We start from the raw sequence: 20,213 nt of genomic DNA, 5'->3' as shown, positions 1-20,213 counted from the left end.
GCAGTTGTGTGAAAAAGGGGTGTGTTTGCGAAAAACAAATCGATTGGTTTATCGGCACGTACGTCATGCCTTTCACCTTGACCGAGTTTAAAGGCATATAAACACATGGATTAGATTGTTTTCACATATTTGACGGAACTTAAGAGTAAATGTGGTAATTTATCAAATTGAACGGAAAGATAAGCGGACGTGAGGTTTTATTCGCAAAGGCACGACTTGTGTTAATTTTACCGTCGACTTTAGAGAAATTATGGACGAAATCCATTCAAAAAACGGTGAGTAAGTAAAAGGGTATATCTGTACATTGAATTAATTAATATACGGTGTATGTGCATTTAATTGTTGATACATGTAATTACAATATATACATCTGACATTAAAAAATATTTTACATAAATTGTTGCATCAGCACACTTAGCAGAATTACAGGAATAGGAGTGCTATACAGACAAAATTCGGACGACAATTTATTTTTCAATTTTTTTTTCCTTTTTTTCATTTTTACATTTGAAGCACATTACGTTTGGACACATTGTACCACCGACAGTACGAAAAGCTATAAGTTAATGTTTACGGCAGAATTCTTGCGTACGGTTTCTCGTGCAATGCAGTACATGTGTTATTACAAAATCAGGAGCTCTGCTGAAACACTGGCCGACAAATATGTTTGTTTACTCAGAGATAACAAGTACCTTTTGTGTAACGCTACATGGCATGTGTACACCACAGGTAGATCATGAATGAAGTGTATGACCTGTCAGACACACAAGAATATTAATAATAAGATTTCACATCTAACTGCATGAATGCACTACTCAGTACAGTGTATGTAGCTATAGTTCTTGGTTGTTGCTAGGGTTTGAGATATTGAGTGGAAATTTATAATCCAGATTACTAGAAGATTTCAAGTGGGCACTCCAGAGAGAGTGCATGGGTTAAGCCTAGCTATAGCTGGGGTCATTTGGTTTGAATAATAAGTCTGTAGTCAGGTTGTTTTCACACCTGAAGTCAAGAACCAGGCTAAAACTATGCATGTGTTTAAGTATATAATTAACAGGCTCAGATCCATGCACTGACTTCATGAACTTCAGGGTGAAAATTTGTCAGAAGTATGTTGACAGTTTTCTATTCTGAGTCTGAATTATCTAATTGGTAATCTTGAATTATATCTACTGTCAGTCTGATGTGAAATATGCTATATAAACACATGATCAGGTCAGTCCAATGCTGTCACTAAAGCTTAGTTAATACATACTGTATCTGCCTGTCTTCTAAAGAACTAAACTACTGACAATATAATTAGTATATATAGGTTGTTTGTCTTGGTTCAATGGCTATAAAAGGCTTCCAGCTTGGTCGTTTGTGTTTAATTCAGGACTTGGCAGGTTTCTTACTTGCATTTAGTAAAGGCAATTAAAATGCCAATTAAACCTAGTATATAGATCGGGTATATATACATTTTTGTATATCTCACAGCCGTAACATTAACTGTCTCATAATATGGTTATGTTTATTTCTGAATTGTCTATTGACATTACAACTACAGGGGTAAAAAAAGAACTGTCAACTTTTTTTTTTTACAAAAAAGGGCCTCTTTTGAAATTGCTGGCTAGAGGCCAAAAAAAAAAAAAAAAAAACGTTGTGGAAAGGTTCCTATTAATAAATCTGTGATTACATCAGAATCTGTTTAGACTCAGGTTCTGGGATCAATATCTGAGCTGTAGATAAGAGAATTTACTTTGTTGACACATTGGGAAGTGATTGCAGTCAGGAAGATGGTGTTTTGATCAGATGTGTAGTGTAACAGATGTAGCACCCTCACCATGCCTTATACCAAGGCTGGAGTGGGTGAGCCAATAAATATATATACTACATGTAGTAGGTATTTTAGCAAAATGCAAATTTGCTGCAAACTTCTAATTAACTTGGTTGTTTGTGTTTAATTCAGGACTTGGCAGGTTTCTAACTTACTTCAAATAAATACAATTAAAATGCCAATTAAACCTCTATATAGATCAGGTATATATACATTTTTGTATACAATGTATCTCACAGCCATAACATTAACTGTCTCATAATATGGTTATGTTCATTTCTGAATTGTCTATTGACATTACAACTAAAGGGGTAAAGAAGAACTGTCAACTTTTTTTTTTACAAAAAAGGGTCTCCTTTGAAATTGCTGGCTAGAGGAAAAAAAAAAAAACGTTGTGGAAAGGTTCCTATAAATAAATCTGTGATTACATCAGAATCTGTTTCGACCCAGGTTCTGGGATCAATATCTGAGCTGTAGATAAGAGAATTTACTTTGTTGACACATAGGGAAGTGATTGCAGTCAGGTAGCTGGTGTTTTGATCAGTTGTGTAGTGTAACATATGTAGCACCCTCACCACACCTTATACCAAGGCTGGAGTGGGTGAGCCAATAAATATATATACTAGTAGGTATTTTAGCAAAATGCAAATTTGCTGCAAAGTTTGGAACAAGATCAGTTTGCAGGAGTTGGCAAGAAAATTTGAATTGCTGCTAATTTGCAGCAAACTTGCAAGAACATAAAATTACTTTTGTGCAAATTTGCAGGAAAGTTTGCAACAGGCATGATATTTTGCTTAGGCTTGTTAAAGGCTTTATTAAATAAAGAGCCTTGATATGAGAGAGAGAGAGAGAGAGAGAGAGAGAGAGAGAAAACCACATAAATCACTTCAAAAGTGGTATTACTATTTTATTGCTTAAGTGTGAACTCTTTCTAGACAGAAAACATTATGAAAAAAATTTTCAGGAAGACCCCCCCCACTCTGCCTTGTACCCCACACAGTGGAATCTAAATTAAGTTACATCAATTTGTCACTTCCTGCATAAAAAAAAAAAAAAAAAACATCTGTTCACAGCGTTTGGTGTGAACTATTCTGGTGCAGATATATCACAGTCACAGGCGTATACGCAGACTGCATACCACTGATGTCGCAGCTGTGATATGTAGAGTTCGCTCAAGGTCAGACATTTGATAAACTTTGGTGATATCGTTAACTAATAACATAGACCCATATCTCAGGTTGAAAGCTTATCAGTATTCTATAAACAGTAATCTAAATGCCACCCTTGTTTATATTGTGGTTCATTGACACATTTCTGTTCATAGAAATGAAATATCAATTTTGGTATTTTGCCATTTTTTTTAGTGTAGAAGAATATAATGTATGGCCTGTATATGTACTTGATCACAAGGACAGAGAGAGATATTTTTTCACTTGATATTTAAGGATATATCTCTCCAGTAGAGTAGGGACGGTCTCCCAAACCAAATGTATGTTGAGTAGATAGGCAAGTCTTGACATTTTGTCTCTTTGCACATGTGAAGTCACTAGAATTAAGTAGTACCGTCAAAATAAAAATGTAATTACATGCATATCTGTCTTACTGGCTTAAAGTTCTGTGTCCATAAATTGTCTCAAGTGCAAATCAAGCCTTTAAATCCCAGGGCCATGAATTGAATGAAACGTCAATGTATTTTTAATGCTGTTTTGACACTTAAAGTGCCAGGATCCCCAGTTTACACTTGTATATTTATATCCTATTTGAAAGCAGAGTGCTGTATACATTTTTGGGTCTCACTCCTAACCGCATGTCTCTAGTGATTTAATAAGTGTTAAAGCCTTTGTTTGAAAACATCACCCCTTTTTTATTGGTTTGTAAATTAATTAATTAAAAAGAAACTTAAACATTGAACATTAATTCAATTCCACAGACAACAGTGCTATCAAAAGGTTTAAAAATCAATTTATAAAGAAAGTGAATTAAAGTTTAAAAAAAAAGGAATTGGGGAGTCTAGACATGTGGGTATTGACTCACTGCTGTTTTTTGATGATATTACAGAAATGAAAGTTGGACCAGCATGTACAAACTGAAGGTTTAGCATTAAATTTATTATGACCTCATACTTAGAACATATCATGGTAATTAAATCCTTGGCAGCCTTGTATATATACAGAGCCTTTGCCAGTGAAGGGAATTCTTTGCAAGTGCTTTCGTTTGTCTATATCTTGGAAAAAAAATACCTCAGAAAGTTTTGAGTGGATTTTAAGGATAGATGTAGTTATTTATTTAGAAGACAAAGATGTGATCATAGGCATTTCAAGTAAATTTTGAGCCATCATTGCATGGACCTATCAATATAGTTGCCATTTTTCTTTGTAGAAGTACATGTATGCATGTGATTGAGCGTTTCTAGTTGCCTCTTAATCGTAAGAAAAATTTAAAAAATGTTGCCTTTATTATTTGTCAGTTTGGCAAACATTACCCTGAGGTGAAGTAGTGTTGAAAAACATCTTAAAGCACAACATGATAGCATGAGAACAAAATACTAGTATGTTTTCAATTTGACCTCATAAACATGACCTTTTTTTTTCAGTGGTTTGACCCTTTTACCTGATCTAAACCTCACTGAGAGATAAACCAGTGATAAGTGGATGTCCTTTTAACCACAGAAATGCCAGAAAACACATGACCTGTTCTCTTGTTATCCACTTTTCTGACCTATTTTACATAGTTGGCATTATATATATATATATATATATATATATTATTATATATATTATATATATATATATATATATATTTTTTTTTTGTGGGGGGATGTCAGTTTTTCAACTTTCATTTTGAAATTATTTTAAGACTTTAATTAAGAACCTGAAGCTAAATGCAATATTATCTCTTTATCTTTCCAATCCAATTTATTTACATTTAAGAATATTATCTTAATAAAGTCGATCATCCTTAGCTTATATTAATTTTGATGAACCCTGAACTATTTTTTAATGTTAAAAAATTATTTCCCCTTCTCTTATATTTTCAACAATTAACTTAAATTTAAAATTCAAAGTTCCAAAAAATATATATTAAATGTCAATAAAACAAATCTGAAACCATTATGGTATAAATGTATAACTCTATTTTAAGGTGTGGGAGTGGGCATAATGCAGGGGCGGATCCAGAGATATTTTCTGACAGTCTTCCAAATTATTTTTGTTGATCCATCCTCCATTTTTGACCGTCTTCCGACAGAAAAAATTAAATGCCTGACAATGTAAACTTGAAAACCTGACCGTCTTCCGGAAGACCCAGAAGACGGCCTAAATCCGCCCCTGTAATGTGGTGTCAGAGTAACAGTGACTGAAATTTTGTTTCTGGATGCCAGTTAGTTTTTTTGTCACAACTTTTAAACAGGAAAAAAAATTAAAATAACACAAATAAAAGAAGGTTTATTTAGTAAGAAAGGTACTGTAATTATTAAAGAGATTCATGCTGTTAATACTGTGTACTAGTTAGTTTCAAGAAGTTTCTTCTTTATTAATTGAATTAAAGGCATCACATCCCACTTCCAGGAAAAACCCAGGAGATACAGAAGTTGATAAAGCTGAGTCATGTTGCCAAGGACCGCACCCACTCTCCATACAGCCAGTTCAGAGTAGGTGCAGCACTGCTGTGTAGTGATGGAACTGTCTTTACTGGTAAGCCTATGACTCACTGTTGAATGGGTGGGTGGGAGGGTTAATCTTTGCATTCGACTTCAAAGTTTGTGGAAATATATTGATTTTTTTTTTCTGTGAGTTACTATAAAAAATATTCTGACTCAGATCACTGTTATGAACTGGAATTTTGTATAAAAATGAAAGTGAAAGTGAAAGTAATATGTTTCAGGATGCAATGTTGAAAATGCATCATATGGTCTGACAATCTGTGCTGAGAGGACGGCAGTGGTGAAGGCGGTGTCCGAGGGACACAGAGACTACACTGCCATTGCCATATCCAGGTAATGAAAAACAGAAAAATAAATAGACACACGACAAACATATAACTGTAAATTTAAATGAATCAATCTTTTGAATATTACAGATACAGTTTATTAAAATCATAAATTCCTAAAATTGTAACGTTCCCATCGATAGTTAGCAACAAAATTGAAAAGCAGGTTTACCTAGTAGGCTTTAGTTCCATTCTATACGGTAAAGGTGGCATAAATACTAAAAAAATGATTGTTTTTAATGCTTTCAAGATAATCTGAAAATTTATCATTTTCCCCATTGATAAGATTGAGTTATTATTATATTATATAAAAGAGCACATTTGTAAAAACCAGTACTGTAAGCATTATAGGACCATCATTGGCTTTTTTTTTTAAGGCAGAAGGGAAAAACTAAGTACTGATAACTTACATGTATTATTATTAACTCTTTGTATCCAAATAAAGATTGGTTTTATGATCTTTTATCATTTTAGTGACCTAAAGAACAACTTCATAGTCCCGTGTGGAGCCTGTAGACAGGTTTTAGCTGAGGTAAGATAACACTGTTTGCTGGAGATGTATGGCACTCACCCCAGGCAATATTCAAGTTGGTTAATAAGCATGTCTGATCCTAATTTAAAAGAAATTATTATTAGTATTATTATTATTATTATTATTTTCAAATAAAAATACTGCATTGTGCATTAGTTTCGTCAGTGGGAAAAAATTACAATTGGCCTCGGGAAATGCCTTTGTGTCAAGTTTTTTTATCATCAAAAATTGCCAAGACTAGAATTTTACATTACCCCTCCCTTTGAAAAATATAAACATTGATCAACCCAAAAATTTAGCTGCCGTGTCCATTAAACTTATGTTTAAGAAACAAAAATAAATTTCAATAATTAATCTGTTAGTTGGTAGATCCACTACTGTTGTGAAGCATTGTGGCCTGTGTGAGACATCAGCACTGATACATTCCAATACAATATCTGTATTGCAGTTTGGGACCCACATTGAAGTATACATGACCCGCCCAGACCTGACCTACCACAAGATGACCGTTGGCGAGTTACTGCCCCTTTGCTTCACCCCAGACCAACTGACCAGAGAGAAGATAGCCGTGGTCAGCGGCCAGAATCCAGAGGGCAGCACTGTCAGTGAGATCCCCAAGCTGATCAAAAGTAATGGCTTAGAGGCGGAGGAACTTCTGAGTGGAGAACAATGATGAGAATTGTCATTGGGGGTAGTAATATTATAGTATATTGTAGTATGTAGGAGTTAAAAGGGTTTGCTTATTTTTATAGAAAGCTTTTTAAAAATAGTCACAAAGTATTTTATTCATTAAAATGAATAATCAGAGATGCAATGATATGAAGTGGCATCTAGTCATTACAGTTAATCAGGTTAATGAGGAAGCTACATGTACATGGTCACTTTTTAATTTAAAGAACTGGTCGACCTTAAAGTGCTGATTTTAGAGAGTAGGTATTTGGCTGTCCCCCTCCCCCAACTGCCCTGGCCGAAATCCCCATATACCTGTATTTTCTCCGTTTTTTAGCCAATTATGTATTGTTACAACTTAGCTTATCAGTAGTTTGCCACCAGAACAATGAGGCAGGGGCTTTGCAGAGACTGAAAACCAAGGAATGTTAAACATGTTGAAGGTTTCATGTGAAAAATTGATATTGTTATGACTAAAATGCACTGTATGCAGTCTCGACAGGGGCCAAAAAAAAAAAAAAAAATTAGATAACAGACTATTTTGAGAGCAACATTGGTCAGAGATCTTGATAGGTGTTTAACAGCATCTTTGAATTAAAAAAAAACAATTTAAAGAGATAACTTCGCAGAGCATTGCAATATGCTTGTACTTCAATCTGTATGATACTGTAGTTGATGTGTAGAAACACTGAAAGAAAAAATCTGAAAACTTTTTAAGATGCTGTTCAGTATTATCAGTGCCATTCCCACTTTACACTGTTTACAATACATATGTATCTCACTTTATCACTATTTTATTTCAAGTGTCACGTTGGATGAGAAAGAAAGAAAAAAAGGCCATTTTCACTGCCCTAAGGTGTTATCAATTTGTGAAACATTGTTTTGATGCTGATTGATTTGCTTTTAGCATTCAGTGTGTTGAATGACTTACATTTTGAGGTAACGGTTTTACTGACATTACAGTCCGTTTAGGTCAGAAAAAAAAGCATTGACTGTACACATTTTTGTAGTTATTTAATTAATGTAGACGAGTGAAACAAGTGTGTTTGTACAAAATAAATGTTATATTATGTACACAACTGGGTCGTCAAACTGTTGGTGTCAAAATTGTCTGGAGAATAATTTCTTCCCAGATACATCCATTGTACTTTCTAACTGTAGTGTCACGCGATTCAAGAAACACATGCGTCACCCGCGCGGTAGTGAGACACTGTAGGAGGTGGCGCTTCTTCATAAAAAAATGGATTCTTTAAACATAATAATAACATAGATGTAGACTGCACCTTTTCCTGTCTAAAATGATTTTTGTCTCTCTTTTTTGAAACACGTTGAAAACCCCTCCCCATGCCCGTAGGCGTGTTTAATGGTTGTAAAGCTTATTATTAGTTTTCATGCTATAATTTATAGTCGATAATTTTGTATAACTTTGTGCAGAACACAATAAGATAATAACGGCACTAGTCAGAGTTTTACCATGCGTAACATTACAATTTGAAATGTACGCATTTGTATGCATGGAAGATAATTTTTTCTCGAAGTTGAATTACTCCTGGTCCTTTTTACTTTGTTAAAAGAAACTGTCATTTTGGGCGGGTTGTGATAGACCATTTACGTCATGAAACCAAAATACTATTTCTGTCGCTCACACACACACACACACACACACACACACAAATTGAGCAACGCACATGAAACACAAATTAACGCAAATAATGAAATGCGAATCATCAATCTATTTCTCTTTATCTCCATAGCATTCATGGCAAAGAAAATCTACAAAAATATCATTTAGCCGATTAAGGTTTCAGGATTTTTGCATACTCTGTCGGCTATGTTCTGTAGCTGGCCTTTGTAGCACTCCCTGACGGCGCGCTGGGCCAAGTTGGAGCACATTGAAAGGATCTTTTGAGTGTACTGCCTGTAGCGGTTGCCGAGGTTGTCTTCAGCATACAGTGTACATGTGCTTGAGACATATGCTGTCACGGAAAAACACATACTGGTTTGGGTTGGAAAATCCACTGAGTTTATGACGCGGGTGCAGATGGCGGAAGCAACGTCAGACATGACGCTTCGCTTCATAACCTCGTCTTCAGCCAGAGAGCGAGCTGTGAAAAAAAAATTAAGCGGCCACACAGCCATGATTATGTTTCATAATTTTTTTTCAAAATATTTGAAAATCATGCACCCAAAGGTGGTGATCAGATTCACGTTGCAAGAGACAAACATAAAAAAGTTGATACTTGAACATGTGCGTAATGGGCCCAAGGTTTAGATCAAACAATAAACAAACAAACAAAAAAAGGAATATATAAAATAAGACATCACAGGAAACAACGTTTTTCTTTTTCATATTCCAAAGACAGGTTGGCGTGTGGTGGGCGAGAAGTTTTCGATGAATACTAATATTTCTGACTTTCAAATGCCTTTTCCTTCATTAAGACCCCAAATATTCTGAGTTTGCTGCTCGGTCAAATTTTGATAATGATAGCTGACAACTGTTGGAGATGCTGGGATTTTATGGAATCGCCATAAGTTATCTGTTACAAGTAAAAGGGCTGCTTTGGCATTTTATATTAGTCTTTTATTCTTATAAGTGCAGAAGAAGAATTACCAACATGCTGGAAGGCGGTATCAGCTGGTTTAGTCGTTGCTACAGCAACCAAAGTAACGAGGATCAAAACCTTCATGGTACGGCGTCTGAAGAACGAACCTGCTGGAAATATGTAACATCAGTTGATTGAACACAAAGTTCTTCCAAACTTAGAGTTACGAGAATTTTTAATACAACATTTCACAATTCTTTTAGTAGGCATGCCAATGCAAAAATTGTGTTGTTATTATAGACGTTGGTTCAGTCGAATAAAGACGATACATTTGCAAAAGTGTACTAGTGAGTTGCTGTTATGTAAAGACTACTAAAACATGAACAAACCTTGAAAACGGTCTTAAAGCGATTGCAGTTGGTAAACAAGTCCGCTGACGTAAATACTAAGAGCCTCGGTGGTTCTTTAATAATTAAGGTTCTTGCTATGTGAAGCTGTCCACGCGTCAAGGACTCTGTCTCGTCACGATATTGTCCCTGTTTATATGATAACCCAAAATGACACGTGTGAATTTTGTGTCCCATATCAATTTTAAGGTCAATCTATGTCCAAATTTAAGTTACAGATAGTTCTGATATATTAAGTTGATCGGAAACAAAGTGGGATTTAGGTTTTAACACACACACGCGCACACGCGCGCACGCGGTTGCGGATCGGACACGTGAGAAACAGAATGCAAAAGTTTTACTAAAAAAACCTGTGTTTAATTTTTTGCACTAATATCTAAATAAGTAATATACATAAAAGAAATGCCTAAAAAGCTATTTGACCAATTGAACGTATGGTGCGTTTTGCCACCGGTTAATGTCTCCAGTGGGTTAATGTCATATTGTCCAAACAAATGTTCATATCGTTATCAAAGTGAGATATCGGAGAAACATGCACACGCGTGATGCTTACTTAGAGTTGAGCAAGAAGATTAAGTTAAGGATATTATATAAGTGGACTGCGACAGAGTGCGTTCTCTCTCTCTCTCTCTCTCTCTCTCTCTCAGAGACCTCTTTTGTTAGTATTAATCATGAAAGCAAAAAAAAAAAAAAAAAAAAAAAACGGGTATTTTAAGCTAAAATTTTATTTTTGCACCATAACTACCAATAAAATCTTCACATAAACCGGTAATCTAACCAACGACATTGTCGATTTTCCCACACACGGGGCAGGGACAGAGAACACACCAGAGAGGAAGTTGCCAAGGTACTGGTCAGCAAGCTTTATGCAGAATTTGTAGATATAGGAGTACAATTGGTCACATGCGCCATTGGTCACACCCATCACAGAATCCATGACGGGTTTGAAGATGGCGGCAATGACGTTATTGATTATGTACACCCCTCTTCATAACCTATTAGGCAGAGAACGGGCTTCGAAAACGTGCATACAGCCATTCCGATATGTCGTAACATTAATCTTTAAATTTCATTTTTGATAAGTTTGTGATCAGGTTACATGTGCAGTCGAATAAAAAACAAAACGGGTTTATTCCTGATTAGTGAATTAGGAAGAGAAAATAAAAATGAATTAAAAAACTTTCGTAAAAACGACTTTCTTTTTGTAATGCAAAGAAAAGTGGGTTTATTTTTGGAGGAAAGTAAGTGATGAATATAATTTTTTCTGACTTTCTAATTGCTAATCCTTTTTTGAGACTACACGTTTCCAAATTGAGATTTTTTCCGTAAGCCATCACTTTAAAGAGTTATTTAGAGATTTGTTTTAAAGTTTTTTTTTTTTTGAAATAGGTAAGAGAAAATTGTTAATTACACAAAGTGGAATCATTGAAAAAAGTCTAAATACCAGGATGCTCAATGGAGTTCTCAGCTGGTTTAGCTGTTGCCATGCATTATTATTTTGGTATTGCCAACGGTAGGTGCTGCGTAAAATTCCAGACTGTACCGTACTGTACCGATGATTATAGTTTCAATCTCTAAAATGTTGAAAATCTGAGAACCAGGTACATTTTATTGCTTGATATTTTTAACTTTTACGTATACATTAAAACATACTCTGTATGCGCCTTTTCATATTAACCCACAAACAATAGAATTAGAATCCTCTCCCTATCTCTCGCACTGACACTTACACACACACACACACACACACACACACACACGTGCGCATGCGTGCACAAACACTAAGTAACGCACATTGAAATAAACATGTACGTTATGCAAATCATCAATGTTTTTTAATAATTATTGTCTTTCTTGCATATATTTCTGGCACAGGAAATTTACAAAAAGTTCATTTAGCCGATAATAGGTAAGTTGATAAGTTTGTTGCATACAATGTTTAAGTTATGCAAATCATAAATGTATTTCCTTTGTCTTCCTTGCAAGTATTTTTGGCACAGGAAACTTAAAAAAAGTTCATTTAGCCAATCATTGAGCTGGCAAATTTGGGGCAAACACTGTCGGCGAGGTTTTGTACGGTTCCTTTGTTGCACTCGTTGAGGGCGAGTTTGGCCAAGTTGGAGCATATGGATGTAAAGGGAGGAGTGAACAGAGCAGAGGGGTGGCTGCCAAAGCACTGTTTGCATTTGCTGGCGACAGAAAAGGAAAGAAAGTCACATCCACCATAAGGTAGACCGATCACGGAGTTTATGGCGCATACGCAATTGGCATTAACTACAACACTGATGATATCCCTCTTCATAATCTTCTCTTCAGCCAGAGAGCGGACTGAAAAAAAAACACACCTACTGGTGATATTTCATAAAATTTTATCTTTAAAGGTCATTTTCGCTTAGATTGTGATCATATTTACGTTTGATCAAAAAACAAAACACAATACACTCCTGAAAAGTTTATGAGGAAGACAAAATAAGAAAAAAAACCCACCGGAACATGCCACCCCCCCCCCCTCCAAAAAAAAAAAAAAAAAAAAGAAAGAAAAAAAAAAAACGACTTGAATTAATTGTTAGAGGAAAGTAATTGATGAATATAAATTTTTTTTTGAATTTTTAATTATTTTTCCTTTATTGAGACCCCACGTTTCCAAAATCGGGAGATATTTTTCGTAAGCCATCACCTTAAAAGGCTATTTAGAGATTCGTTTTAAAGTTGTTCTTGAAATAGGCAAGAGCAAATTGTTGATGACACCAACTGAATTCATTGATTTATAAATCAATTAAAATTAATTAGAGAATCAAGTTAGAAAACTTACCAAGATGCTGAATGGAGTTGTCAGCTGGTTTAGCCGTTGCCACGGCAACCAAAGCAACTAGGATCAAAACCTTCATGGTAATGGAATGTGCAGAACAAACCTATCGAAAAATGATATAATAGCCGGTTGAACATAAAATCCTTGCAGTCATAGAAATAATTATTTTTTGTTTTTGTTTTGCTTTACAAATCTTAATTTTGGAAGGTCTTATCACAGAGGTGAGAAACAAAATGTACGTCGTTATTGGTTCCAATTATTGAAGGCAATAAATCCTAACTACACTTTTCATTGCAAGAAAAAGCAAAAACAAACCTTGAAAAAGCTTTGGTGAATGCCGTATTTGACTGAGTTTGCCGAAGTACGCAGTATACCGTCAGCTGTAGCTATATAAAGCTTCAGCGAGCACATGCCCACGCACCGGGGGATTTGGCACGATTTTGCCCTGGTTTGTGTGGGATTTCCTAACCATAAGTACGTTCTTATCAATATTAGGGTCAACGCATTCTCGAAAATACTAATAAAGTGACTGATGGGTAAATTTGCTTAGAAAGTAATAAAATCAAATGTTCATATCATTATCAATGAAAGATTTATCGCAGAAACGAACACACGCATGATGTTTACTTAGAATTTAACAAAAAGATCTTATGTTTGTGAACAGAGACAGAGTGACAGAGTGCGCTTTCTCTTTCTCTCTCTCTCTCTCTCTCTCTCAGATACCTTTGGTGTTAATCGAAGAAACGAAAGCAGAAAAGACAGGTATTCAAAATTAACGCTTTATTTTTTTCACCATAACTACCAATAAAATATTTACACGAATAAACCATTATTCTAACCAATTCTAGCTGGCAGCCGGCGAAGTTTTGTACGGTTTCTTTGTTGCACTTGTTGACGAGGAGTCGTGCCAAGTTGGCGCACATTGATGCAACAGTGGCAGAGAACAGACCAGCCAGGAAGCTGCCAAGGTACTGGTCAGCAAGCTGTACGCAGGTGCTGTCGGCAGTAGCGGACAGAAGGGCACAGCCGCCATTGGCCAGACCGATCACAGAGTCGATGACGGTGGATTCCTCTCGAAGTACTGACTTCTGATCCCTGACCCCTATATTTATTTCTATCTTTATATACCTTCACATATACATGTACAATTACATTACAATGGCTTCCCAGCCAGGTGGGTTGCCGGAGTGGCCACTTAAATTCAATTCCACATATGATAGAGAAGACTTCCAGACTGAGTTCTAAATGACTTCCTATAATGGAATTGGATCATCATGAATCGTTCTGTCTTAAGTAGAATTGGTCTGAAATACAGCCTTAGTAAACGATTTTAAGCAATTCCAAGAAAAGAGTACTATCTTAACAAAAATGACGGAAAAAAAGGTAAGCTACCGTTTTGTATCTATAAGGTATCTTTGAGGTTATAACAAGAGATTCGATCACAATAAATAAATCTTAAATAGACTTCACTTTATTTGTGATAACCGTTTATATCATTTTAAGGAACAACATAACAAGTTAAGTCTACTTACCAAGATGCTGGATGGAATTCTGAGCTGGTTTAGGCAATGATTTACACTAGAGAAAAACTGTTTAACTGTCAGTACTATGAAGAGAGGTTCATTAAAATATAACTGTATACAACCTGAGATCAACACACTGGACATAAACCTTTTAAATGTCAGTATTGTTAAAACAAAATGTCATACGAAAAATACCAGATCCCTATTTACAACAAGTGTAAATGTTGACTGGAACACAGATAGATAGCGTATAAGTTGATCAGCATGGTGGTGCCATCTCTAACAGCTGGCTTAGCAGACTTTGTACAAATTTTGTCACGTGCCATATCACCAAACAGACTTTTGTGGGCGGTGTGAATTCATCAACTTTGCATGTGCACAACGTATCGATTCACAAAAATGGATAAAAAGTTTCCCTCGGGTAATAGGAGTTATTACCCACACCCTGTCCACATGGCCCGCTGGGAGTCTATTACAAAATTTCCACTTGATATCGGAGGGCTGTTGTTATCTGGATGTTCAGCAAGGTCACGGTGAGGTCAAACGGACAGACCACCTTGTAACTGCCCAGACACACAAGCCAGTAATAGTTTTCACACAGACTTCAACCCGGCCCCATTTTTCAAAATGTCACAAGCAATACATTGTAGGCAACACATAGAAATATAAGTTAATCGACTTAGTCACCGAAAAAAAGTTCTCGAAATTATTATAGAATCCGCGCTTGCCACCAGACATTAACGAATTTCAGTGATAGCCACACTCTGTCATAATCTCTTAAGAGATTATAAAAAAGCACACTTAAAAAACTCGTGTAACAGTTACTTTGACTGCGAAACGATGTTAAAAAAACAAATGTTTAATTATTTATTTATTTTTGCACTAATCTGAATAAGTAATTTACATAACAGAAACGTGTAAAAAGTTAGTTGAACAATTAAACGTGTTGTGCGTTTTGCCACCAGTTAATGTTGCCGGTGGGTTATCATTATATTCTCCTGATGACTCACAGTGGTTCGCGGCAATGAAAATTCTGTCAGGTCAACTGGGATGCATCATTATTAACGGTAGGTATTGGTACAAATGACGATAAGATAAATAATAAGAATTAAATTTACTAATCTGAGAACCAAATTCGTTTTATCGCCTGAAATATTTAACCTTTACGTATGAAACAAAACATAATCTGCAAAGAGCTCCTAATTTTTCCGGATCACAAATAATGTATGACGAAATAATTGAAATCCCCCCCCTCTCTCTCTCTCTCTCTCTCTCTTTCTCTCTCTCTCTCTCTCTCTCTCTCTCACACACTCACACAATAATTAACACGCATTGAAATAAATGTGTAAGTTGTGCAAATCATCAATATATTTCCTTTTGTCTCTCTTCCATTTTTTGGGCTCTGGAAATTTTCAAAAAATTCTTTAGCCAATTTGTCTGGCAAGTGTGGCGCATACACCGCTGGCGTAGTTTTGCACGATGATGACGAGATTGGACAAAATTTCCCACATTTTTGCAACAGGGGCAAAGAACAGACCAGACAGGACGTTGCTAAGGTATTGGTCAGCAATCTGTATGCAGGTGATGTCGGCAGAAGCGGACAGTACAGCACATGTAGGCCTACCATTGGTTAGACCGATCACGGAGTTCATCTTCAGCAAGGAAGCGGGCTGCAAAAATTGACAGACACCAATATATATATCTTTTATTTACCACAATATTTGAAATCTGCTAACTTGCAAAAGACACTGTAGAATCGAGATTGTTTTGTTTTATAATCAGAATTCTTGTAGGTCTTATCACAGAAGTAAAATACACAATTACCTGTCATAATTAGTGAAAGAAGAAGCTGAAACAAACCATGAAAAGGTTCTGGTGAATGCCGTATTTGATGGAGTCCGCCCAAGTGCGCATCATGCCGTCAGCACATGCCCACGCGCCGGGGGATCGGTGTTGGCACGATTTTGCTCCCGTTTGTTTGAGATTTCCTAACCTCACGTACTGTTAGGGTCGTCCTTATCGAAAAAAGGGTAAACGTATTTTTGAATGCACTGATGAAATGACTTACTGGTAACGTTTACTTTGCTGAAAAAGGTATGTTTAATTTTTGCACAAATATCTGAAAAAGTAATTTACAAAAAAAACGTAAAAAAAACTATTTGACCAATTTAACGTACCGTGCTGTTTGACAAGGGTTAATGACACCGGTGGGTTATCATCATTCTGTACAGCTGACCAACATTGGTACGCGGCAATAAAAATTCTGTTGGGTCAACTGCAGCGTGCTTGAGATGTATTGTTATTTTCGAATTGCCAATGGTAGGTACTACGTAAATACCATACATGTACTCTACCTTACTGTACTGTTGATAAAATAAATGATAGGGACTTTAATCACTTAAATGTCAAAATATGAGAGCCATGTATATTTAATTGTTTGATATTTTTAACTTTTACGTATACATTTAATCATCATTTTCATGGACCTTCTCATATATATGATGAAAACATTAGAATTCTCTCTCTCTTACTCACGCACACACGTGCACACAAACACATTGAGTAACGGGCATTGATGTAATTGTGTACATTATGCAAATCATCAGCATTTTATTGCCCTACTTGCATTTATCTTTCGGCACAGGAAATTTCCAAAAAGTTCAGTTAGCCGATTATAGGTAAGTCGGTAAGTTTGGTGCATACATTGGAGGCTAAGTTTTGCACGGTTCCTTTGTTGCACTCGTTGACGGCGAGTTTGGCCAAGCTGAGGCACATGGATGCAACAGGTTCAGATAACAGACCAGAGAGGAAGTTGCCAAGGTACTTGTCAGCAAGCTGTATGCAGATGCTGTCGGCAGTATCCAGAAAGGCACATGCGCCATTGGCCAGACCGATCACGGAGTCCATGACGGGGACGCAGATGGCATTAACTGCGTTACTGAGGATACCCCTCTTCATGACCTCGTCTTCGGCCAGAGAGCGTGCTGCGAAAAAATGAGCAAAAATCAATGAAAAAATGAGCAAAAATCAATGATGATATTTTATAAAATTCCCTAATATTTAAATTTGATCTTTGCTTAGATTACGATTAGATTTAATTTTGAATAAAAAACAAAAGAGGTATTATTCTTGAATAGTTTATGAGTAAGAGAAAATAAGAATAAAAAACGCCGCCACATGTCAAAAAGAAAAAAACTAGTTTATTTTTTGTAGTGCAAAGAAAAGTGAATTAATTGTTGGAAGAAAGTAACTGATAAATATAAATTTGACTTTAAGTTACTATTCCTTTATTGAGACCCCACGTTTCCAAAATTGGGAGATTTTTACGTAAGCTATCACCTTAAAGGGCTATTTAAAGAAAAGTTGTTATTTTAAAGTTGAAATAGGCAATTGTTGATGGCACCAAGTGAAATCATTGATAAAATTAATTAGAGAATCAGCTTAAAAAACGTATGTCTACTTACCAAGACGCTGAATGGAGTTCTCAGCTGGTTTAGCCGTTGCTACGGCAACCAAAGCAACTAGGATCAAAACCTTCATGGTAACAGAATGTGCAGAACAAACCTGTTGAAAATTGATACAATAGCCGATTGAGCACAAAATCCTCGCAGCCTTAGAATTTATTTTCTTTTGTGTTGTTTGACAAATCCGAATTTTGGTTGATCTTACCACACACGTCAAATACAAACTATACGTTGTTATCGGTTTCAGTTATTGAAGGAAAGAGTATGTCATAAGTACACTATTCTTTGCAAGAAGAAGCACAAACAAACCTTTAAAGCTCTGGTGAATGCTGTAGTTGACTGAATCCGCCGAAGTACACTGTATGCCGTCAGTTCTAGCTATATAAAGGGTCAGGGAGCACATGCCCACGCGCCAGGGATCGGGTTTGGCACGATTTTGCCCTCGTTAACTTGAGTTTTCCTAACCTCACGTACTGTTGTGGTCGTCCTTATCGAAATAAAGGTAAAAGCATTCTCGAATTCACTGATGAAGGGACTAACTGGTAACATTTACTTTGCTCAAAACGGTATGTTTAATTTTTGCACAAATATCTGAAAAAGTAATTTACATAAAAAACATATAAAAAAACTGTTTGACTAATTTAACAAACCGCGCGGTTTGACACGGGTTTTAATGTCAAGGGTGGGTTAACGTCATATTGTCCAGCTGACCAACATTGGTACTCGGCAATAGAAATTCTGTCTGGTCAACTGCAGCGCGCTTCAGATGCATTATTAATATCGTATTGCCAACGGTAGGTACTACGTAAAATACCAAGCTGTACTGTATATTGCACTGATGATTAAATGAATGATAAGGATTTGAATCATTAACATGTTGAAAATCTAAGAACCAGGTACATTTTATTGCTTAATATTTTTAACTTTTACATATACATTAAAACATCATCTGCATGTACCTGCTCATATTTTTTCACAAATAATATATGAGAACATTAGAATTCTCTCTCACACACACACACGTGCGCACGCGTACATACACACTTAGACCCCATTCCCATAGATTTTAGATCGATCTATCCCTGTGGGGAGTCTCGCTAGATTACTGTCAGCTTAGCCGGCTTAAGCGGCTGTCCCGCCTACTAAAAGCTGCAAGGGGGTAATTAACTATGGTGCGCGCTCGGCTGACTGCAATTTAGTGTGAACCCCCAGGCAGTTAGGTAGATATAAATCTAAATCTGTTGATCGATCTAAATCTCTGGGAATGCACCCTAAGGGTTAGAACAAACAAGCCTGAGTGAAACAGAATATTTTGATTTGATGGTGAATTAAACGTACCGATAATGGAATTGAATCATCGTGAATCTTTCTGTTTTAAGTTGAACTGGTCGGAAATACTGCCTAAGTATACGATTTTAAGCAATTCCAAGAAAAGAGCATTATCTTAACAAAAAATGACGGAAAAAAGGTGAGTTACAGTTTTGCAATTATAAGGTGTATCTTTGATGTTATAAAAAGAGATTGTTGATGACACTAATTAGAATAGTGATTTACGTTTTTTTCTGTCACAATATTATATCCTAAAACCCTTTTAGATACCAGTATTGTGAAAAACGATTTCATACGGAAAATAACAGATCCCTATCTACAGCAACGTGTAAACACGTTGAATGGAACACAGAAAGCAATTTAGGTGATCAGCATGGTGGTACCATCTGCTACAGCATGGCTTTGCGGACTTTGTACAAATGTTGTCACGTGCCGTGTCACCAAACGACCATTTGTGGGCGGTGTGAATTTATCCATTTGGCATGTGCGCAACGAACTGATTCACAAAGATGAAAAAAAATCCCCTGAGCTTATAGGATTCACGCACCACCAGACTGTTGTTACCCACAACCTGGTCATAAGGTCTGCTGAAGCACTGTAACAAAATTATTGTACTTTAATTTTGCATACTATTTTAAAGGCCCCTAACATCAGATGGCAGTTGCCACACACACGTTCAGCGAGGTCACGGTAAGGTCAAATGGACAGACCCCTTTATAACTGCCCAGACACGCACACCAGTAATCGTTTTCACAAAAATGGACTAATGCCCGGAATTAAGTGGATAACAACTCTTCATATGTGTTCTAAAATTTCACAATCAATACATTGTGAGCAACACAGAAATATAAGTCATTCCATTTTATCACTGAAAAAAAGTTTTCGAAATTATCATAGAATTTGCGCTTGCCATCAGACATCCCTGAACTTCATAGATGGCCACACTTTGTAACAATCTCTCACTTAAAAAAAGTTACCTAGCTATTTTGAATGTCAAAAACCATTGGAACATATAGGAAATTGATCTTTGACCCAGCAAAATCCGTTTTATGGCACTTACCCGCCAAAATGAAGAGTTGTCATTGCTATTACTTTTAGACTAATGTTGTAGTCATCATCAAACATACTGGTGCT

At 36.1% G+C, this 20,213-nt stretch overlaps 4 protein-coding genes across 5 annotated transcripts; 1 reads left to right on the top strand and 3 right to left on the bottom strand.

The window, feature by feature from the left end:
* Positions 1-66: 66 nt before the first annotated feature.
* Positions 67-8,083, top strand: LOC106172033 (cytidine deaminase-like). Its single transcript, XM_087014964.1, has 5 exons — positions 67-275; positions 5,383-5,508; positions 5,699-5,810; positions 6,278-6,335; positions 6,784-8,083. The coding sequence occupies exons 1-5, from the start codon at positions 251-253 to the stop codon at positions 7,006-7,008; spliced, it is 546 nt and encodes a 181-aa protein (XP_086871090.1). The 5' UTR covers positions 67-250; the 3' UTR covers positions 7,009-8,083.
* Positions 8,084-8,722: 639 nt separating this feature from the next.
* Positions 8,723-10,098, bottom strand: LOC106173603 (uncharacterized). Of its 2 annotated transcripts, none has more exons than XM_087014966.1 (3): positions 9,937-10,098; positions 9,616-9,717; positions 8,723-9,109 (listed from the first exon to the last, which is right to left on the bottom strand). In XM_087014966.1, the coding sequence occupies exons 2-3, from the start codon at positions 9,689-9,691 to the stop codon at positions 8,793-8,795; spliced, it is 393 nt and encodes a 130-aa protein (XP_086871092.1). In that variant the 5' UTR covers positions 9,692-9,717; positions 9,937-10,098; the 3' UTR covers positions 8,723-8,792. The 2 variants fall into 2 exon arrangements, with proteins under 2 accessions (XP_086871092.1, XP_086871093.1); XM_087014967.1 differs by having other exon boundaries at positions 9,616-9,714; positions 9,937-10,093.
* Positions 10,099-11,543: 1,445 nt separating this feature from the next.
* LOC106173593 (uncharacterized) lies at positions 11,544-13,224 on the bottom strand. Its single transcript, XM_013554761.2, has 3 exons — positions 13,079-13,224; positions 12,767-12,866; positions 11,544-12,282 (listed from the first exon to the last, which is right to left on the bottom strand). The coding sequence occupies exons 1-3, from the start codon at positions 13,172-13,174 to the stop codon at positions 11,975-11,977; spliced, it is 504 nt and encodes a 167-aa protein (XP_013410215.2). The 5' UTR covers positions 13,175-13,224; the 3' UTR covers positions 11,544-11,974.
* A 3,652-nt stretch (positions 13,225-16,876) lies between these two features.
* On the bottom strand, positions 16,877-18,209 carry LOC106173571 (uncharacterized). The gene is made up of 3 exons (XM_087015744.1): positions 18,060-18,209; positions 17,751-17,850; positions 16,877-17,270 (listed from the first exon to the last, which is right to left on the bottom strand). The coding sequence occupies exons 2-3, from the start codon at positions 17,824-17,826 to the stop codon at positions 16,951-16,953; spliced, it is 396 nt and encodes a 131-aa protein (XP_086871870.1). The 5' UTR covers positions 17,827-17,850; positions 18,060-18,209; the 3' UTR covers positions 16,877-16,950.
* Positions 18,210-20,213: the final 2,004 nt, after the last annotated feature.

The sequence above is a fragment of the Lingula anatina genome, chromosome 6 (assembly GCF_051362555.1).
Source record: "Lingula anatina isolate TDL-2025a chromosome 6, LinAna3.0, whole genome shotgun sequence".
Lineage (NCBI taxonomy): Eukaryota > Metazoa > Brachiopoda > Lingulata > Lingulida > Lingulidae > Lingula > Lingula anatina.
The sequence above is the reverse complement of the archived record's forward strand: the minus strand, read 5'-3'. Positions and strand labels throughout refer to the sequence as shown.